Here is an 18815-nt window from a genome sequence, read left to right as displayed (position 1 = left end):
ATATGCCAACCTAGAACCTCTGTGGGGCCTTGGGTACTAGACTAGTGTTTACCATGGCGTACGAATGAACTTTGAGAGTTCACTCCACATGGAGGGATGCTCTCTCAGCCTGGATACATGGAGAAGGGCCTAGGTCCTACCCTGGATGAAATGACAAACTCTGGAGACCCCCCCCCCATGGAGGGCTTTACCCTCCCTGGGGAATGATGTAGGGATTGGGTAGGGAGCTGGAGGGGGGGCTGGTGAAGGGACAAGGGAGGAGGGGTGGGAGAGGGAGCCGAGATTGACATGTAACGCATGCATGTTTCTAAATTTAAAAACATATATTGAGAAAGAAAAACATCAATTGATGATGATTCCCAGGAAATCACATTATGCTCATGTAAATATTACAAAACTGAAAACACTTCAGGTCTATTGTTATAAACAATTACAAATAAAAACATGAGTGAAAGACATTAGAATGTAGCAGTACTGGTTTAGTATACTAAATGGAGTCAGAAAATCCTTAATCATATTTCAGATGATTCAGTAGCTGCCTTTTTGAACCTGCCTACAGATGGTGATTACCTCTAGATGCAAAGTGACCCATTAAATATTATTAACAAACCATGCATAGTGAGGTACACTTCTAATCTCAGTCCTCAGGAGGCAGAGGCAGGCAGTTATCTAGGAGTTTGAAGCCAGTCTGTCTTTACAGTGATTCTCAGGAGAGCCATGGTTACAAAGAAAGACCGTCTTTTTATATATATAAACACTACTCTGACTTTCTAACTTTCTATACAGTGGACTTCTTCCTTAAATTAACAAGGGACTGAATGTCACCCAATCCCTTTCTTGGAAACAAGCATTTCAAACTAATATCAATCATGATTCATTGACTAATAAATGATATAATCAAATATTTTGGTCTGAGGTCTAAAATACAGATGACATTTTATACAATTTTTCTTTAAACGGAAAAAATTGGTGCTGAGTATATTTACCAGGCCATCCTTATTGTACAGCAAGCAACTTATTCACTGAGCCATTTCCATAGTCCAAAAGCATAATTTTTTAATTGGAAAAAGGTATACCTAACTGAAACTGCCAACTCACTGAGATAACAGAACATGAAAGCAAAATCATGTGTCAAATCACTAAAAATTTTAAATTATACTGTTTTTAGGTTAATAGTTTGTGAACCATATTTATAGTTTAAAAATGCTGATAACTATTGTTTAACTTTGCTTTCAAGTCAAAAGAAATTCTTAACATGAGTATCTGCTATGTAGCTTAATAAAAACTGAAGGAGAAAAGAAAGGCAGGCAAATACTGATACTTGTGGTCACTCTGAGATAGCTAATTTACAATTAGGCTAATACATGCTCTCTAAGTTCAAAACACAATAAGCAGTTCACATATGACTACAGGACTTCACAGAAAAAATATTTTAATAAGTAATTTTTTAAAGGGTAAAGATATTTCCTAACATTAAGTAACCAAAACTATGTCATTTGTCTGCATCTTTCATTCAGTGAAAAAGTCTGTAATTTTTAAAAGCCAAGAGGTATAAACTACAAGTAAATATTACATACATTAGGGAATATCAGTAAAACTAACCCTAGTCCCTAGATAACTATGTAAAAAAGTAAATTTCAAGTAAACATGATGAAAATTTATACCTACTTCAAAAAACCTTGCACTAAAAAGTATTTAGTTCTTGTCATGAGCTGAAATAATTATCAACTTTAGGGTGCCACATAATGCACAAACAAAAAGGAGACTGATGTAGGCAAGAGTAGACTTATGTCCCCCTTCTTTTACTCAACAGCAATAGCTCAGTGTTCTACCGCCATTTCTTGTCAAAAAATTTTAAATAAAAACAAATGATTGAATTTACAGATAACAATATAAACAATTTCAAAACTTACTGCCAGTTTATATCATGTAAATTACTCAGCACCATTAACTATATGAATAAGGGAATGACCGTATATTAAGTAGCGTTAGGAAGCATTACAAACCCCTTCTTTAAGTTCCAATTCCTTAAGGGTTATTATAGACATGTCTAGGTAAATTCTTAGGGAGGGAGGGAAGGAGGGAGGGAAGGAGGGAGGGAGGGAGGGAGGGAGGGAGGAAGGAAGGAAGGAAGGAAGGAAGGAAGGAAGGAAGGAAGGAAGGAAGGAAGGAAGGAAGGGCAGGTGGACAGTTTAGGCAACACTACCCAAAGTAATAGGTACCTATTAAACATTAAAAAACAACATAAAATAAATAAATAAATAAATAAATAAATAAATAAATAAATAAATAAATACAGATCTATGTAAACAACACTTACATGCCACTTATAACTCTAAAACTTAGCAATACTGCCAGGCAGTGGTACTGCACACCTTTAATCCCGGCACTGGGGAGGCAAAGGCAGGAGAAGCCCATGAGTTGGAGGCCGGCCTGGTCTACAGAATGAGTGCCAGGAGCTACAAAGCTACAAAGAGAAACCCTGGGGTGGGGGTGGGGTACGGATTAGAAGGGGTACCTAGCAAGGCAACTGTCAGTTTGCTAAGTCTGACCAAGAAACATGCCACAATTATTTAAGTTAATTAACCACCAAATTCAGATTTAAAAGAAACTAAAGGAAGAAGTTGTACAAAGTTTCCTGTCACAGATTTCCACCATATATCTTGCCTGAAAACCAGAAGTTGTTAGAAAACATCACTAAAGGAAATTTTACTTCATCGCTGTTAATCAACTTAAATTTTAAGAAACAAAGATAAAATATTGATTATAATTTGAATTAAATTCTTGCTGTGTACTACGCCTGATGCACAGAACCTCTGGTTACCAACCTCAGACATCTTCTTGTCATATAAACACTTGTTCCATAGCAATGGGTAGAAAAAACATCGCACTGGTGGGTAATTCAGGCTTCAACCCAACATAGATGGGAATCATTATTGAGTTATCCATGAAGCCTTCAGTAATTGAGAGCCATAATAAACCCAGTTCAATATCAAAACAGGCCATCTTAGAGGTGATGTATGTGCCAGCTGTCTTGGAATGATCATTACACATTGTATAAAATATCTCACTGTACCTTAAAAATATGTTTAATTACTGTGAATTAAAAATTAAAAAACACATTGCTGGGGATGTAGATCAGAAGTAAAAAATGTACCTACCTAGCATTGCCCAGTTTTCAATATTGTATTGCCAAAAGATAGATTTAAAACACATTAACAATAATTGGCAAAATAATTAATTACTCTGTCCTGCCCTAGAGAAAGGATGGGGGTCGAGCAGTGGTGCACGTCTTTAATCCTAACAGAGGCAAGTGGATCTCTGCGAGTTCGAGGCCAGCTTTGTCTATAGAGTGAGTTTCAGGACAGGCTCCAAAGTGACACAGAAAAATCCCACCTCAAAAAAGGAAGAAAAAAAAAGATTATAGGAATTCAAATTTTAAAAATTTAAAGAATCATGTTTCAAAATTCTAATCTAATCCTTTCCCATCATTAGTTAGCTGATTAATTATTTCACAACGCCAGGTACCAGTTCCTCATCTTTAAAATAGATATTGCCATAATAAAACTATCATAAAGGAAGATCATTTACATACAAACTCAGGTCCTTACCACACGATGAAATTTGAAAGAAACAACAACTTTATTGTCCCCAACCTCAGCTAAGCCCCACTATTAAGAATAACTGATATTAAAGAGTCCAATTCTACTTTGGAGAAATCATTTAAGCAGATTCAATGAACATTACTCCCTTACCTATTAGTTTGTCTAACTACCAAGCCAAAAAAAGAAAAACCAGTGAAGACTATGGTATGGAGTTTTAAAACTCAAATGCTAAGAAACATGAGTTTCAGTCCTCTTCTTACAATGTAACTAAGGAAGGCTAAAGCTCTAAACTTCAAGTTTCTCCTTTATAGTATTTTCTTTCATTCTTAGATTTTACGTTGTAACATTTCCAGGGAATGTAAGACACAAACTAAGAAAGCCATAGAGTACACCAAAACCAACAAAGCACACTGTAAGTAAAACATGAAGGCAAAAAATCAATAAATAAAGCTATTAAAGGAAGTGTAATTTTTATTCACCTGAAATATTTCTCACTGTTTGAGAAAATGAAGTCTGCACCCCTAAAATATAGAGCATAAGCTCTAAGACTATAAATTTCTAGCAGTGAGTATGTCTAAACTATCAGAAGAAAAATGTTGATTGTGGCCATTAAAAACAAATAACAAAAATACCTGCCCCAGCGATCTTGTAGAAAAAGATGCCCAAGTGCCCAGACTCCTAGACAGCTAGGTTTACACACACATACACGCACACACGCGCAGCACACGCACGCAGCAATAAATATAAATATAAGCAATATCTATTATACAAAAACGAAAGTTCTAAGCTTTTCTTTACCTTAGGTTTCTAGTCAAAATGCAATCAATCATGTAGGACTCACCAATCAAGAAAATCTATATATTCGTGTTACATCTACTTTATCATTTTAATTCTATGATACATGTAAATTTAAATGAAAAATTTTTAAGTTGAAAATAAAGTGATTTAAAATTAACTTTACTTTCAAGAACTCTTAAAAACTACAGAGAGCAAAAAAGTAGACTGTATCACAAAATCATTAAAGTAATCCACTGATTTAGATAAGCTGTAGATAATGGGGAGGGGAGATTCATGAGATACAGATAAAAGATAATGTTTTAACTAGACTAGAACATCAGAGAAATTTAGACAAAAAAAAACCTTAAGAGTAGGAATGTACTGAAAGAGTTAATTTACACCAACTTGCTACATATAAAAGCTTGTTACGGCTGCTCTACAAAAGCTTGTTAAGAAACATGAAAGTCACCATCGAACACAGAAAGCCTGTGCATATGTTTAAATAAAGATTTTAAAAATCATAACCTTCACTTCATAATCATACTTTTATCATATTCACTCACTGTATTTGCTAATAAATAGAATGTATCGTATAGAAGCAAGATTTCTAAGCTTTTCCCTACCTTAGGTTTTTACTCAAAATGAATGCAAACAATCACGTGGGACTCAGCCAAGCAGTGACGTTAAATTCTGCTCTGTCAGAGAGAGCATCTGTCAAGCCCACATTTAAACTGCTGCCTGCCTGTGCAGCAGCTGAAGAACCGTGGATTTCATATTACAGACTAAAACCTCAGTAAAACTGCTCCAAAAAAACAAATCCTTCCTGCAGCTGCCAGGCAACAATGACGGAGGAGAGGCAAAGCCTTTTTTTTCTTTCCCAAAGAAACTGAAACACTAAACCCTAGCTCTGCTGCTTTACATTGCAGCTCAGCACTATTACTAGGAATATGGATACTGAGAGGAGAATACAGCACCGCATTGTCCAGCCGGGGAATACAGCAGATGTAAAGAGCCTCAATGCATCAACTGTCGGAAAGAGTCAACAGTGCACCAAATAGAACGGACAACTACAGCTCTTTTGTTTAACGAAACAGAAAAAATGAACGAAAGGGAAAATCTCTGAAGACTAGGACGCACATGAACAAGAAGGGTAACTTGAAGACACGTCGACAGATGGACACTTTGGATTCTGTGAAAAGCAATCACAGGAGGCAGACTGTTGGGGGATGTGCGCATGTTCCATAGCATCAGCTTTTTTTTTCTTTTCTTTTTTTTTTTTTTTTTTTGACTGAAGTGATGGCGTGCCAAAAGTATTTTCAGTGGGCATAATCCTCTCCACCTAAATGGCCTGACCAAGACAAAAAGGTATGTCACTATCTTGTGTACAATCTGCATTAAATGTGTTATGATTTTATAGCCCTGCAGGCACCTATACTTGATAAACAAGTTCATACAGTTCATTGCCCTTGAAACTATGGAAGGGTTTCTAAATACACGATTTTAAAATTTGCCGTTTCTAGAAGATAAGCTGTCATTGCTTTATTCAACTAAGTATGTAGTTGGGAGTAATTCTGCAGGACTGAAAACATTAAAATAAAAAAAATAGTAACTAGATGCACTGAAAAGATTCTCTGAGAAATTAAACTAAGAAAATTCTTTAGCCCTAAAAAAAAAAAAACCAAAAAAAAGACAGCAATTCTCTAGCAAATTAGGTCAAATCAATTCCTTATCTAATAAATTAAAGCACATTCTTTAAAGTGGCTATCAAAAGATAGTGCAGTAAAATTAAATAACATCAAATGATGTTAATATCATGGGGTCTTTTGGGGGGAAAAATTCAAAACAGTTCGTAGCAATACCTTTTCTCTAATGTCTATTTCATCAGAGACGACAGACAATTCCAGGGTACATCAGTAAATTTTAAGTATTGCTGGGCTACAAGAAGATACTACAAGTTAAAACATTAGCATTGGATCACATATGGTAGTGAGTTTATGCAAAGCATAATACCACCAAGGAGACACTCACATGTTATTACAGTATCAATGCATACAAGTTTAAACAGAGAAATATCAAACAGTTGCTCTAAATACATTAATGAAATAAGGAGTTTGAAAGTAGCAGACTGATTCTAAATAATCAAGTATAAGACTATTCCTGGAGATGATTTTAAAAGTAAAATTACAAGTCTGGCATTAAATAGCTTGATATGAAGATATCCATTAATAACAATACAAGATCAAAATAATATCGATAATGGGTTTCTGAGGTTTATTTACATGTAATAGCAACATACCTATTACCTCCACATGTGTCTATAAGACAGAGATAAACTATCCTGGGGACAGTCGATGTTAGGAGAGCAACTAACTCAATTTTATAAACCTATCAAGTATTTTGATTTTCCCCTCACTTTCATAAAACTTAATAATCACAAAAAGCAAATGATTTAAAGATCTATAGGAGCACTGTATTGCAAAATTAAGATTGAATGAGTGTGTCAGACTTTGTTGTATATAAACATCATTGCTTACTAAGTATCTGTATTCTAATAGATTAAAATCAGAAACCATTAAGTGAAACACAGTTTTAAAAATCCAGCCTCTCTTGGTATCTTAGAAATTAAGTTTTATAGACTAAATATTTCAAGATAAAAGTTTTTCTATCAAAGCATCACGTAAAGCTCATACTGTTTCAAAAAACTAATATATTTGTATCAACTTTTAAAATCAAAGAATAGGATCTCTATGGGGAGGTACACTTAATAACATCATTATAAGTTTCAATTCATAAGATATAAAAACATACTGAAAGCATTATAATCAAAACAGAAAAGGAGCTGTTTAAAAAGAAACTATAAGACATGGCAAAATACTTAACTTTCTACTCTTTTTTTCAAGAACTAAAATACAACCGGCATCAAGTGAGAATAATTTTATTATCTATCAAAGGGAGGAATAGTTATAGCAATTTTACTTTCTTTTTAATAGCACACATATATGCAGATACACGCATATATAACTCCATCCTGAGAAACTTTAGCAAAGAACGCATGGTGCATGAGTTTCATCTATCAGTGGGAGGTTATCAAATAGGTATATTTATATGGAATTCCAAGCCCTCCTAGATTGATATTTGCAAACATGCAATTCTAGTGAAATTTGAATTAATAATTCTAGAACCAATTATGAATGCATGCTAATAATTAGCTGCCTTCTACGACATTAAAACACTTTAGAATATCACTTCAGGTACACTGTTTTCTTGATATAACTTACTGCAATACATCATTCTCTTAAGTTCTTTTACTTATTCAATTAAATATCTGACCTTGAATTTATTCCTTTTTTAATTATAAATTTGCACTTTTAAAGTATCTGAATGATTGAATCTCAGCTATGTTCTAAGTATCGCTATATCAATAGGCTGATACATTTATGTTTGTAATATTTGAAACAGACCAAGTGAACCTTCCAAAATAACTACATTTAAATTTATATATATAAAACTCTTCAATATCCACTAGTCTCATAAAGTGGGTGTGTGTCATTAGTAGCTACCAAATAATGTAATTATCCAATAAATTCTTTAATAGTTTTTCTGCTTTAAATAGAATTTGTAAATACAGGCAGGTAAATTTGTTTCTAAATCATACCATCTCATATAGGAACCATGTTTCACAGGGTGAGAATAGCTTTGATCTCTATATAGTACTGAAAGATTTAAATCCATGTAAATAAAACTAAGAGCAAACTAGATATTTAAAAAATCAGTGTGAGAGAGAGAGAGAGAGAGAGAGAGAGAGAGAGAGAGAGAGAGAGAGAGAGAGAGATGTTAAATACTTTAGCTTTGAGAAATACCCTATTCACTAAAAGCACCATTCAATTTCAGAAACAAGATCAAATCTTAGTGCCTTGTTATATATTCGTAATGTTCAAATTCCCATCTACTTGCTCCTCCTAGTGGCTGCTACTAGAATAGCACTTCATTCATAACCATCTAACACTTTTCAAAGGGGTAACTGAAACGTATGTGTAAATTTTATGCTGCAATTACTCAATTTTGAGGACTTACACATAAATTATATTACTTCCTAAAAAGCATTTCTGTTAGTGTTAAACCACTCTTACCATCAACCATAAGTTGATCACAACCATAATCTAAAAACACAAGCATTTACACATATAATTTTAAATAAGTAGCTATGTTAAAATTTTATTTGCTTTGTTTAAAGAAACTATTTCAGTGAATTAATGAAATAAAATCACTTCTTGAGCACAAAAAATGTAATATTCCCAGTCTCAAAATTAATGACTAAATAAATGTCTTCTAATTCCGGGTTTCGTTTAAAAAAAAAAAAAACTGGGAGAAAAAAAAAATCAAAACTAGGTATTTGCCTCTATTCCTCAAAACACCTTTTATTGGAATTCAAGCTACTTCTATGATCCCATTTCATCTAGTGACATCTAAGAATAGGAAAAAAGAAAGGCAAAATATAACAAACACAAATAAGTTTTGCTACACTGAAAAGCCTCTTGAAAAATCATTAATTTCTCTTGACCAGATTGTAACCTTTTAAAGATCTTAGAATGGAAGGGTAATATTACTATAACGACTTAAAAATTAAACTAATTTCTCCTTGCTGCAGATTATGCAACTAAGCACAATTTAAGAATATTTTAAAATATATTTTGTGGCAAATGAGGTTTAAGCAGTTAAAGATAGTAGTGGCCACTGACTATATTTTGCAAAAATATATTTAAAAAAAACTGTGCAAAATGTATGTCTTTGCCAAAACCACAGGTAAATAAGATTGATCTCTTGGATTCTTCCTATTTGAGGTGTACTTGGTTAAAATTAGCCAAGTACTTAAAAATGTTAATCACTTATTACTGTCTAATCTCACACTGAAATTACTGGACCCTGAAAATTAATTTTGACAGGTGTATCTTCTTACTGGCTTTCTCAACACAGTGGGGGCCAGTGGAAATGTGCCAAGCAGTATACTGGGACTAACTGAACTTTGCCACAATCGAATCTACACCGTCTGTCCCAAAACCAATACATGACTCTTTTCCAAAAAAGGCCACTGACTGCCCCATATCGTCATGGTATGTCAAATCAATTTTAATTAATGTCAATAAACTTTCCATCTGTTCCGATGGCCTTCTTACTGAGCCTTTGTCAGAAATCTAAAAGCATTTTAACTTTCTACATGATACAACTTTTAAAATCTTTACCTTAAGTCAAAAGGACAGATGCCCAGAGCAACTGAGATCAAGTGGGTCCAAAAAAATTAATAATCTATCATTTACCTTTCAAATGATCATTGTGCTACAATAATATTTTAAAAGAAACCTTGTTTATTTTTTTGTCAAAAGGAAACAAATTATATGCTTTCTTCTGGTTTATCCTATTTTTCACAGCTTAAAAACGTCCTCTTATTAGTCATCAGAGCCCTTTTAAGGCAGTTCGTAAGATTTTGCATTTTGTTAACCATTATGCTTCACCTTTACAGAATGACTTCGAGGGACACATAACTGAACCAGAAAATGATGACCAAAGATCAGTGTTGATTCTGGAAAAATAACAGTATTCTGGGCCTCGTACACCTTACTTACTCTATCCCTGGATATCTACAACATGCTTCAGTGGAGGAGGAGACACTGCTGCTTTGCAAAGATGACCTGGAATGCTAAAAGGTCTCTGTTCCGGACCCACCTTGTGGGCGTACTTTCTCTAGTGTTTCTTTTTGCTATGTTTTTGTTTTTCAATCATCATGACTGGCTACCGGGTAGACCTGGATTCAAAGAAAATCCTGTGACATACACCTTCCGAGGATTTCGTTCTACAAGAAGTGAAACAAATCACAGCTCCCTTCGGAACATTTGGAAAGATGCAGTTCCTCAGACTCTGAGGCCTCAGACAGCAACTAACTCCAATAACACAGAGCTATCTCCACAAGGAGTTACAGGACTAGAGAATACACTTAGTGCCAATGGAAGTAACTATAATGAAAAGGGTACTGGATATCCAAACTCTTACCATTTCAAATATATTATCAATGAGCCTGAAAAATGCCAAGAGAAAAGCCCATTTTTAATACTACTAATAGCTGCAGAACCTGGACAAATAGAAGCAAGACGAGCTATCCGGCAAACGTGGGGCAATGAAAGTTTAGCGCCTGGCATCCAAATCACACGGATGTTTTTATTGGGCATAAGTATTAAGCTAAATAGCTATATTCAACATGCAATTCTGGAAGAAAGCAGACAATATCATGACATTATTCAACAGGAATACTTAGATACGTACTATAATCTGACCATTAAAACACTAATGGGTATGAACTGGGTTGCAACATACTGTCCACATGTTCCATATGTCATGAAAACGGACAGTGACATGTTCGTCAACACCGAATATTTAATACACAAGTTACTAAAGCCAGACCTGCCTCCTAGACATAACTATTTTACTGGATACCTAATGAGAGGCTATGCACCTAACAGAAACAAAGACAGCAAGTGGTACATGCCACCAGACCTTTATCCAAGTGAGCGTTACCCTGTCTTCTGCTCAGGAACTGGTTATGTTTTTTCTGGGGATCTAGCAGAAAAGATATTTAAGGTTTCTTTAGGCATCCGCCGTTTGCACTTGGAAGATGTGTATGTAGGGATCTGTCTTGCTAAGTTGAGAATTGATCCTGTGCCCCCTCCCAATGAGTTCGTGTTCAATCACTGGCGAGTTTCTTACTCAAGCTGTAAATACAGCCACCTAATTACCTCTCATCAGTTCCAGCCTAGTGAACTGATAAAATACTGGAACCACTTACAACAAAATAAGCACAATGCCTGTGCCAACGCAGCAAAGGAAAAAGCAGGCAGGTATCGGCACCGCAAACTACATTAAAAGACTATTTTTGTTCAATTGTGTAATCTGTAAATAATGCTTACAGCATGTATAGTTAAAAATTTGATTACATACATAGGACAAGTTTTAGTTCAACTCATCACATAATGGAACTCAAAACTATTTTTTTTAATTTCTGAGGACGCTAACTCATAAAATTACAACAGTATGACAAAAAGGCATCCCAAAAGACTCTATTGAAAACTGTATAAAGGGATTCTCTGTATTAACATGCAATAATAAGCATGCATACATAAATGGTCCAAGTCTCACATAAGGGACCAATACAATGTGTAACTGCATACATTTCCATATAATCTTAATTTAAGAAATGAAGACAGTCAAAAGACTCCTAGATTTACTTTGGATTTCACCATAATTTAATGTAAATAAGACAGTAATATTGATTTTAAGGAACTTTGTAACTGTGCAAAGAACATCTTTTCTGACCAGACTCTAGAGTTCCAAACTATACTACATGCAATAAGACTTAGTTATTCCATAAACTAATTTATAGCATTCAAGTGTTTGAGCAATGCAATTCTCATTCAAGCATTTACTTTTAAAAATAACTGACAAGTGTTTTAATTTTTTATTAATTCTCATATATGCTGGGGAAATTATTTTGACATGTGATAAATGTGAAAAAATAATGTGTCTCAGGCTCAAGTTTTTATAAAATGAATTATTAAAGGTTTCAAAATAGATAAATTGTTTCCTCATTGATATTAAGGGCTAAGCCAGTATTTCAAAGAATTTTGCATTTGGACAAAATATTGCACTCTTGGAGTGCTACCATTTAACTACAACTATACCTGGCTTCATATGAATGTAAAATGGAACCTCTAACTGAAGCAAAAGTACTAACATAAAAGCACAATGATGATGTGTTGTTGAAAAAGGGAGGAAAAGGGATACAGGTAGTAATTTCATTTTAAGATGCATGTCTGCCAAATAGCAACAGGTGGCAAGTTTGTTTCCTGAGAGCAGGTGTGCATAAGCGAACACTTAATCATTTTAGGGAACTTATTTCTTTCTCTCAATGTCAAGTTTAACAAACCTAAGTTTTTAATTTGGTAAATGGCAAATATCTGTATCACCAATTAAAAACCACTAGGGAGGGATGGGGAGAAGCTACAAATGTTTGATGACTATTTGTTTTTGGAATGGACAACATACTCAATGCACTTTTACTATTCGCTTTTAAAAGGCACACAACAAAACCCTAAACTGAATGTCTGTTATACAAAAGTTCTCATGTTTTGTTTGGCCCCATTATGAATTTTATCATCAATAAACACAAGCCCACTGACTTTAAAATAGTGTTTTTAATTCCATGTAAATTTATCAATTTTAATTAAGTCAGAATATCTGACCAGAATTCTAATAATCACTTTTATCACTGAACCTATTATGAGAATAAATTGCCAGAAGCACAAAAAGTATTGTTAGTAATACAGGGTTTTACTTAAATTTAGCTCCCCTTTTAAATGAGCAGTATAAGTACTCTATTCCACATCAAATGATTCTGAACAGTCAGCTATGAAACATCCACCAGCTCTTGCTTAATGATTATTTTCACTTAATTATTCAATGCAACTGCAGAGTTACCAATATTACTACAAAAAGACATACAAAATCCCATCAGTGATGGAAGACAGAGGGATGTCAGTGTAGACTTTATGCCACAGAAGTTTTATGAAGAAAGGGGGATTGTGTATGTTTGCGAGCACTCATGCATATGTATGTGACAGAAACAGAACCCCCAAGGAACATTTGAAACTATAATAGGATAAGATTATTGGGTTTAAAACACTGACTTCAAAAAACAGAATTCTTAGAAATATTTAAGTACTTATTCTCAGGTATTAATTTAAAATCATTTCTATATTTCTCATGACTGACTTGAAAGAAAAAGATGATGTTCTCAGTCCCCAGAGGGGATTAAATCAGTGAAGTTCTTTTTTTGTTTTGTTTTGTTTTGTTTTTTTTGTTTTGTTTTTCCAGACAGGGTTTCTCTGTATTGTTTTGGTTGGAGACTGTCCTGGAACTAGCTCTGTAGACCAGGCTGGCCTTGAACTCACAGAGATCTGCCTGCCTCTGCCTCCCAAGTGCTGGGATTAAAGGCATGCGCCACCAACGCCCGGCCAGTGAAGTTCTTAATGTCAACAATCTGCAATTTTGCCTTTGAGGATCACATGGAAAACGATGGAGGAATGCGAGTTCAAGGCAAACCAGGTTAAATAGTGAAATCCTGCCTAAGAAAACAACCGGGCCTTACTAAATAAAAATTCTATTATTAGCTGGGCATCGGTGGCCCCCGCCTTTAATCCCAGCACTCGGGAGGCAGAGGCAGGCGGATCTCTGTGAGTTCGAGGCCATCCTGGTCTACAGAGCGAGTTCCAGGACAGCCCCCAAAACAATACAGAGAACCCTGTCTCGAAAAAAAAAAAATACAAATAAAAATTCTATTATTAATTTATTTTCACATTTCATTTTCAACAATAAAAATGTTAATTTTATAAGCCAAATAAGCTGCTATTTAAATGTCTTAGCAGTTTTTAATTGTATCTTCTTTACCTCAGTACTATGAAATTTTTATATATAAGAAAGAAATGTTTGAAAACAACTATACGGATTTGATCAAGGAAAGATTACAGAGTTAACTGGGTAATAACCCTACACTCAAAGTGTTAACAAATATTTCAGAATGAAACTGCATGTTTCAGTATTTACAACACTAGTTTGTTTGGAATAAAATTTAGAGGTAATGGATTTATTCAATGACTAAATAATTCACATTTTCCCTAATCTCTTTCATACACATAATATGCATAAACACATACATCCTAATTGGAACTTTATTAATACCTAGTTCCAGAAAGTCTTCAATAATAATACCATTAACAGCACCACACACCATTTACTGATTGTGGAAGTAATGTACCTGGTACTATTTTAAACTACCGTATATTACTTCATACAATACTTGTAACAATAGAAGATAGAAAAGACTAATATGACAGGTTAAATATATCAAACAACAAGGTTAGTAAAAGGCTTCCATGTCAGAGATCATGCTCTTATCCATTATGCTGTTCTGCTAACAGGTCTACAAAGCCAAGCAAACAGGCTTATTGCACTATTTGGCACTCTCTGCTTACTATTCTCTTTGGCCATACCCACAGATTTCACAGGCATTTTTCTCTCACTAGCATGTGGTATCAGCTGTTAGGTATACATAAGAAAGGGGAAAGAAAAACATATTTGTTTCCCTGATTTTTTTCTTCTTCCTCTTTGCAGATATTTGTGAACGGTAAATTTAATTCTGAATAACATGTGCGCTACTGTTTTGGGCCCCAGGTTACATCTATAATAGTGAGCAAGTGACACTTAGAAATTTCACAACTGATAATTTTCAGCAAACAAATAAGGCACTGTGCATATTTACCCACTAATCTGTAACAGATAATCTGTAATAAAGTCAAAGTCAATTCATCTGATTAACTCTAGCCAGGCATAATGGCACACACCTTTAATCCAAGGCAGAGCAGATAGATCTCAGTGAGTTCAAGGTTAGCCTGGTCTATATAGCAAGTTCCAGGACAGCGAGAGCTACGTAATAGAAAGATCACATCTCAAAAACAACCAACCAAAGACTCTAACGTATTTCTTTCCCAGGCACCCACATAGTGAAAAGAGAACAGTCTCACAAGTTGTCCTCTAACCACTACAGTTACATAACCATGGCACTTGTGACCCACATAGTGAAAAGAGAACAGTCTCACAAGTTGTCCTCTAAGCACTACAGTTACATACCACGGCGCTTGTGACCCACATAGTGAAAAGAGAACAGTCTCACAGGTTGTCCTCTAACCACTACAGTTATATACCACGGCATTTGTGACCCACACTCACACACAAGTTCTTAAGTGAATGAAATGCAGAAAATTTACAGAAATACAATAATAATTACTCAAGCACCTACTCTGCTAAGCTTTTTCGTGTGGGGTTGGCATGACTTCTTTAATTCATACATTGTGGATTCAGAAAAGAAAAACTACAAGCAAACAGCATAGTTATTTATAACTAAGCAAAACTAATTTCTGTCAAAAATAAAACAAAAGACAAGCAGGGCATGATGAACCCTGCCTATAGCTACTCCAGAAGATGAGGCACAGGTCAATTACTTGAGCCTAGCAGTTCCAGGTCAGGCAAAGCAACACAACAATGCTCATTTGAAAACCAAAAGAATAAAAGGCAAGCTTCAGAAATAGGCAAAACATATTCTTATTAAACTCTCCTACCAATAAATAAATCAGGAAACAAAAAATACATATTAATTGGTATACAGCTCAAATTCTACAACCACACACAACAATCATGACCTTAGGAAATGAAAACTGGCTATTTTATCCATGTTTTTATTTACTTCAAGTCAAGAAGTACCATTTAAGCTTATACTTACCTTTTCTAAGAGTTACTTTTTATTTTATGTATATGGTAGTTTGTCTGCATGCACATACATGTGTACCACATGCATGGCTAGTGCCATGAATCCCCCAGAATTAGAGTTACAGACAGTTGTGAGCTGCCACGTGGGTGCTGGAAATTGAACCCGGGTCCTCTGGAAGAGCAATCAGTGCTCTTAACTGCTGGGAGTTGAACCCAGGTTCTCTTGAAGAACAGTCAGTGCTCTTAACTGCTGGGCCCTCTCTCCAGCTCATACTGCATCTTGTTTAATTAGTACACATTCATTACTCATTAAATGTAATGTAGTTTAACCAAATTTAATCAAACCATAGTTATACCTTCTAGAACTAGAGGATAACAGTCAAATCTTAAGCAAGTAAACTAAAATGTTTAAACACATCGCTTCCAATCACTCATCAAACATTATGGAAAGCCTACTATTTGCAGGTATCAACATTATAAAAACAAAACAAAATATGATGTCTTTAGTAACTTACTCTGTATAAATGCATAGCCACATAGACAAAAGGCAGAACTGTATCTGTTTCTCAGCCCAAGAATAACTTCCAAACTCATGGAAGATATAAGCATCAATAATGAAACACTCGTTCTTAAAAGAAAGTGAATTCTTTCAAAGTTAGACACACTGGGAAACTGAAAACCCAGAAGCAATACAATGTACAAAGGATAACATAAAAATCTGGGAAAAAAGTTATTTGCATCATAATAAAAATATGACTAACAAAATTAGAAGCCTACTATCTATACAGGCTGATTGTCTCAATATATTAAAAGGGAGATATAGAAAGCAATGACCATCCTTGATAGAAAACAGGAAAAAAAAAATCAAGGTATTATAGAGTAATGACATATCCCCTAAGCCAAGATTAACCCTGGACATAAAATAAATGCCAATACAAATTGTACTGATAAACTACTCTGTACCTATAAAATAATCAAAATTTTTCTTGTGAGATGTGTAGGGGGAAACAGGAATGGCCATTGTACTAGCAGAAATGCAAATGAAACAGATGCTAAATGAAGATGGTTTTGTAATGTTTAACAAAATTCTGTAAGGATTTAATCTCTTTGTTCAGCAAAATTCAAATTATAGTGATAACATAAAACAAAATAAGTACAAAAGTGGTAACTCAAACAGAATTTATAATAGCAAGAGGATAGATAACAATCATAATGTACATGGGATATCAAGGTACATCACAATGTATTTAGTGGGAGACAATCTATGATAAAATAATTGCACAAAAGCCACACAGCAAAGAATACTGCTGGTATTATTATAACAACGTTTTAACTGATATGTTATCAACCTAAGCAAGAAATTCTATTAATAAGGTTAGGAAATGTTATGTAAAAAATTGGCGCATTAAAGCTACAATCCCCTCTATGGTGATATTTGAAAATGAGGCCTTTAAAATATAATTTAAAAATGGATAAAAATATAGGAAACAGTGTCCTCATGACAGAATAAGTGCACTGGTAAGTAGGAAGCATATAAGGCATAGGCTTAGGTGGACTACCTTCCTTATTAACAACACAACAACTCTTTCTTTTATGAAACAATGAATTTAAGTAAAAGCTTTCATTTTGGGGGGCTGGAGAGATGGCTCAGACGTTAAGAACACAAGCTGCTCTTCTAGAGATCCTGAGTTCAATTCCCAGGTACCACATGGTGGCTCACAAACATCTATTTTGAGATCTGGTGCCCTCTTTTGGCCTGCAGGCATACATGCAAGCAGAACACTGTAAACACAATAAATAAATCTTAAAAAAAAAAAAACTTTGATTTCGGGATTACACTAGCAATATAAAAATATTATGTAGCATTTCAAAAGAAATTTCTATCTCTATCTACTAAAATATCAAAAGGTAATGGAAGCCTCAACGGTGGAGAGCACTTTTTAAATTATTTTTAATCAAGCCTCTAGGAAGACAAAGGTGGGCAGATCTCCACGAGCTGATCTACATAGCAAGTTCCAGGACAGCCAGAGCCACATAACAGTGAGACCTTGCTTCAAAAAAGAAATTCAATTAAATTATTTATTTACTTTATGCGTTTTTGCATGTGTTTGAGCACACACAGCAAGTATAAGACAGGTTGTAGAAGTTAGTCCTTTCTTCAATCATGTTGAGTTCCAAAATTAAACTCAAGCTATTATACTTGGCCAATTCCCTGGCCCAGCGAACACTTCCAATGCTGATGTTACCGTTTCTAGATAATACTATCTTAAAAAGCAACCAATTAACTATGCAGAAATGGTGAGTTCCAGATCTGGAGTAGAAAATAAATACAGAAGTAAATATGTAAGTATGTCAGAAATCAAGGAATGAGAAATTAATGATCTAAAGTAAATATACATTAGGTCTCAACTTAAGAGACTCCCTACTAATCTAAGATGAGTTATCTGGATAACTACTTGAAATGACTGATAATGTCTGTTTTTCACTACTGTAACCAAAATACCACATATGTATCTTATAATATCATGTTAAACAGATAATAAAACTTATTTTAAAATAAAATGAATTTCAGAAACAAAGAAAACTCAGAAATATGTGCAACTCTGAGATCATAGTAATTATTAAAGAGAACTCTGTCCATAAGATAAAGACCAACTCTTTATTCAAAAAAACAACTAAGAAAGTTACTACTTTGACTAAAACTATATAACTGAGCCAAAAATCAAATGCAAAATATAAACACAAATGTGTGTGAGCGCTCTCGTGCATACACATTCATTGATGTCCATATATATTCAGTTCCTACAAACAAATCTGAAGAGCTGTTATAGTTTCTGTCCTTTCAACCACCAGATTCGTTAATTGTACCACTTTCTCCAACCTTTTGGCTTGCTTGCTTACTTTATGATTACAGCCAAAAATCCTAAATGATGAAAGTCACATTAGCAGACTGTGAAGTAACAAAACCATCCCTAATGTCTATGGGGATTCCATGCCAAGAGTATGCTTTCCCACATACATGGAGTGAAAAAAAATCCAAAAGCAACTTACCTGTTAAAGAATAGA

The 18815-nt window shown here is 34.5% G+C and overlaps 2 protein-coding genes across 2 annotated transcripts in view; one reads left to right on the top strand and one right to left on the bottom strand.

Moving 5' to 3' along the window:
* Cdc73 (cell division cycle 73) overlaps positions 1-18815 on the bottom strand; it is a 109059-nt gene that overhangs the window by 49265 nt on the left and 40979 nt on the right. The window lies entirely within an intron of this gene.
* Positions 5089-12614, top strand: B3galt2 (beta-1,3-galactosyltransferase 2). The gene is made up of 2 exons (XM_013115907.3): positions 5089-5747; positions 9901-12614. Exon 2 carries the CDS (start codon positions 10026-10028, stop codon positions 11292-11294), a length of 1269 nt encoding a protein of 422 aa, XP_012971361.1. The 5' UTR covers positions 5089-5747; positions 9901-10025; the 3' UTR covers positions 11295-12614.

The sequence above is a fragment of the Mesocricetus auratus genome, unplaced genomic scaffold (genome assembly GCF_017639785.1).
Source record: "Mesocricetus auratus isolate SY011 unplaced genomic scaffold, BCM_Maur_2.0 Super-Scaffold_100676, whole genome shotgun sequence".
Classification (NCBI taxonomy): domain Eukaryota; kingdom Metazoa; phylum Chordata; class Mammalia; order Rodentia; family Cricetidae; genus Mesocricetus; species Mesocricetus auratus.
Note: the sequence above shows the minus strand (reverse complement) of the source record. Positions and strands in the feature narration are given on the sequence as shown.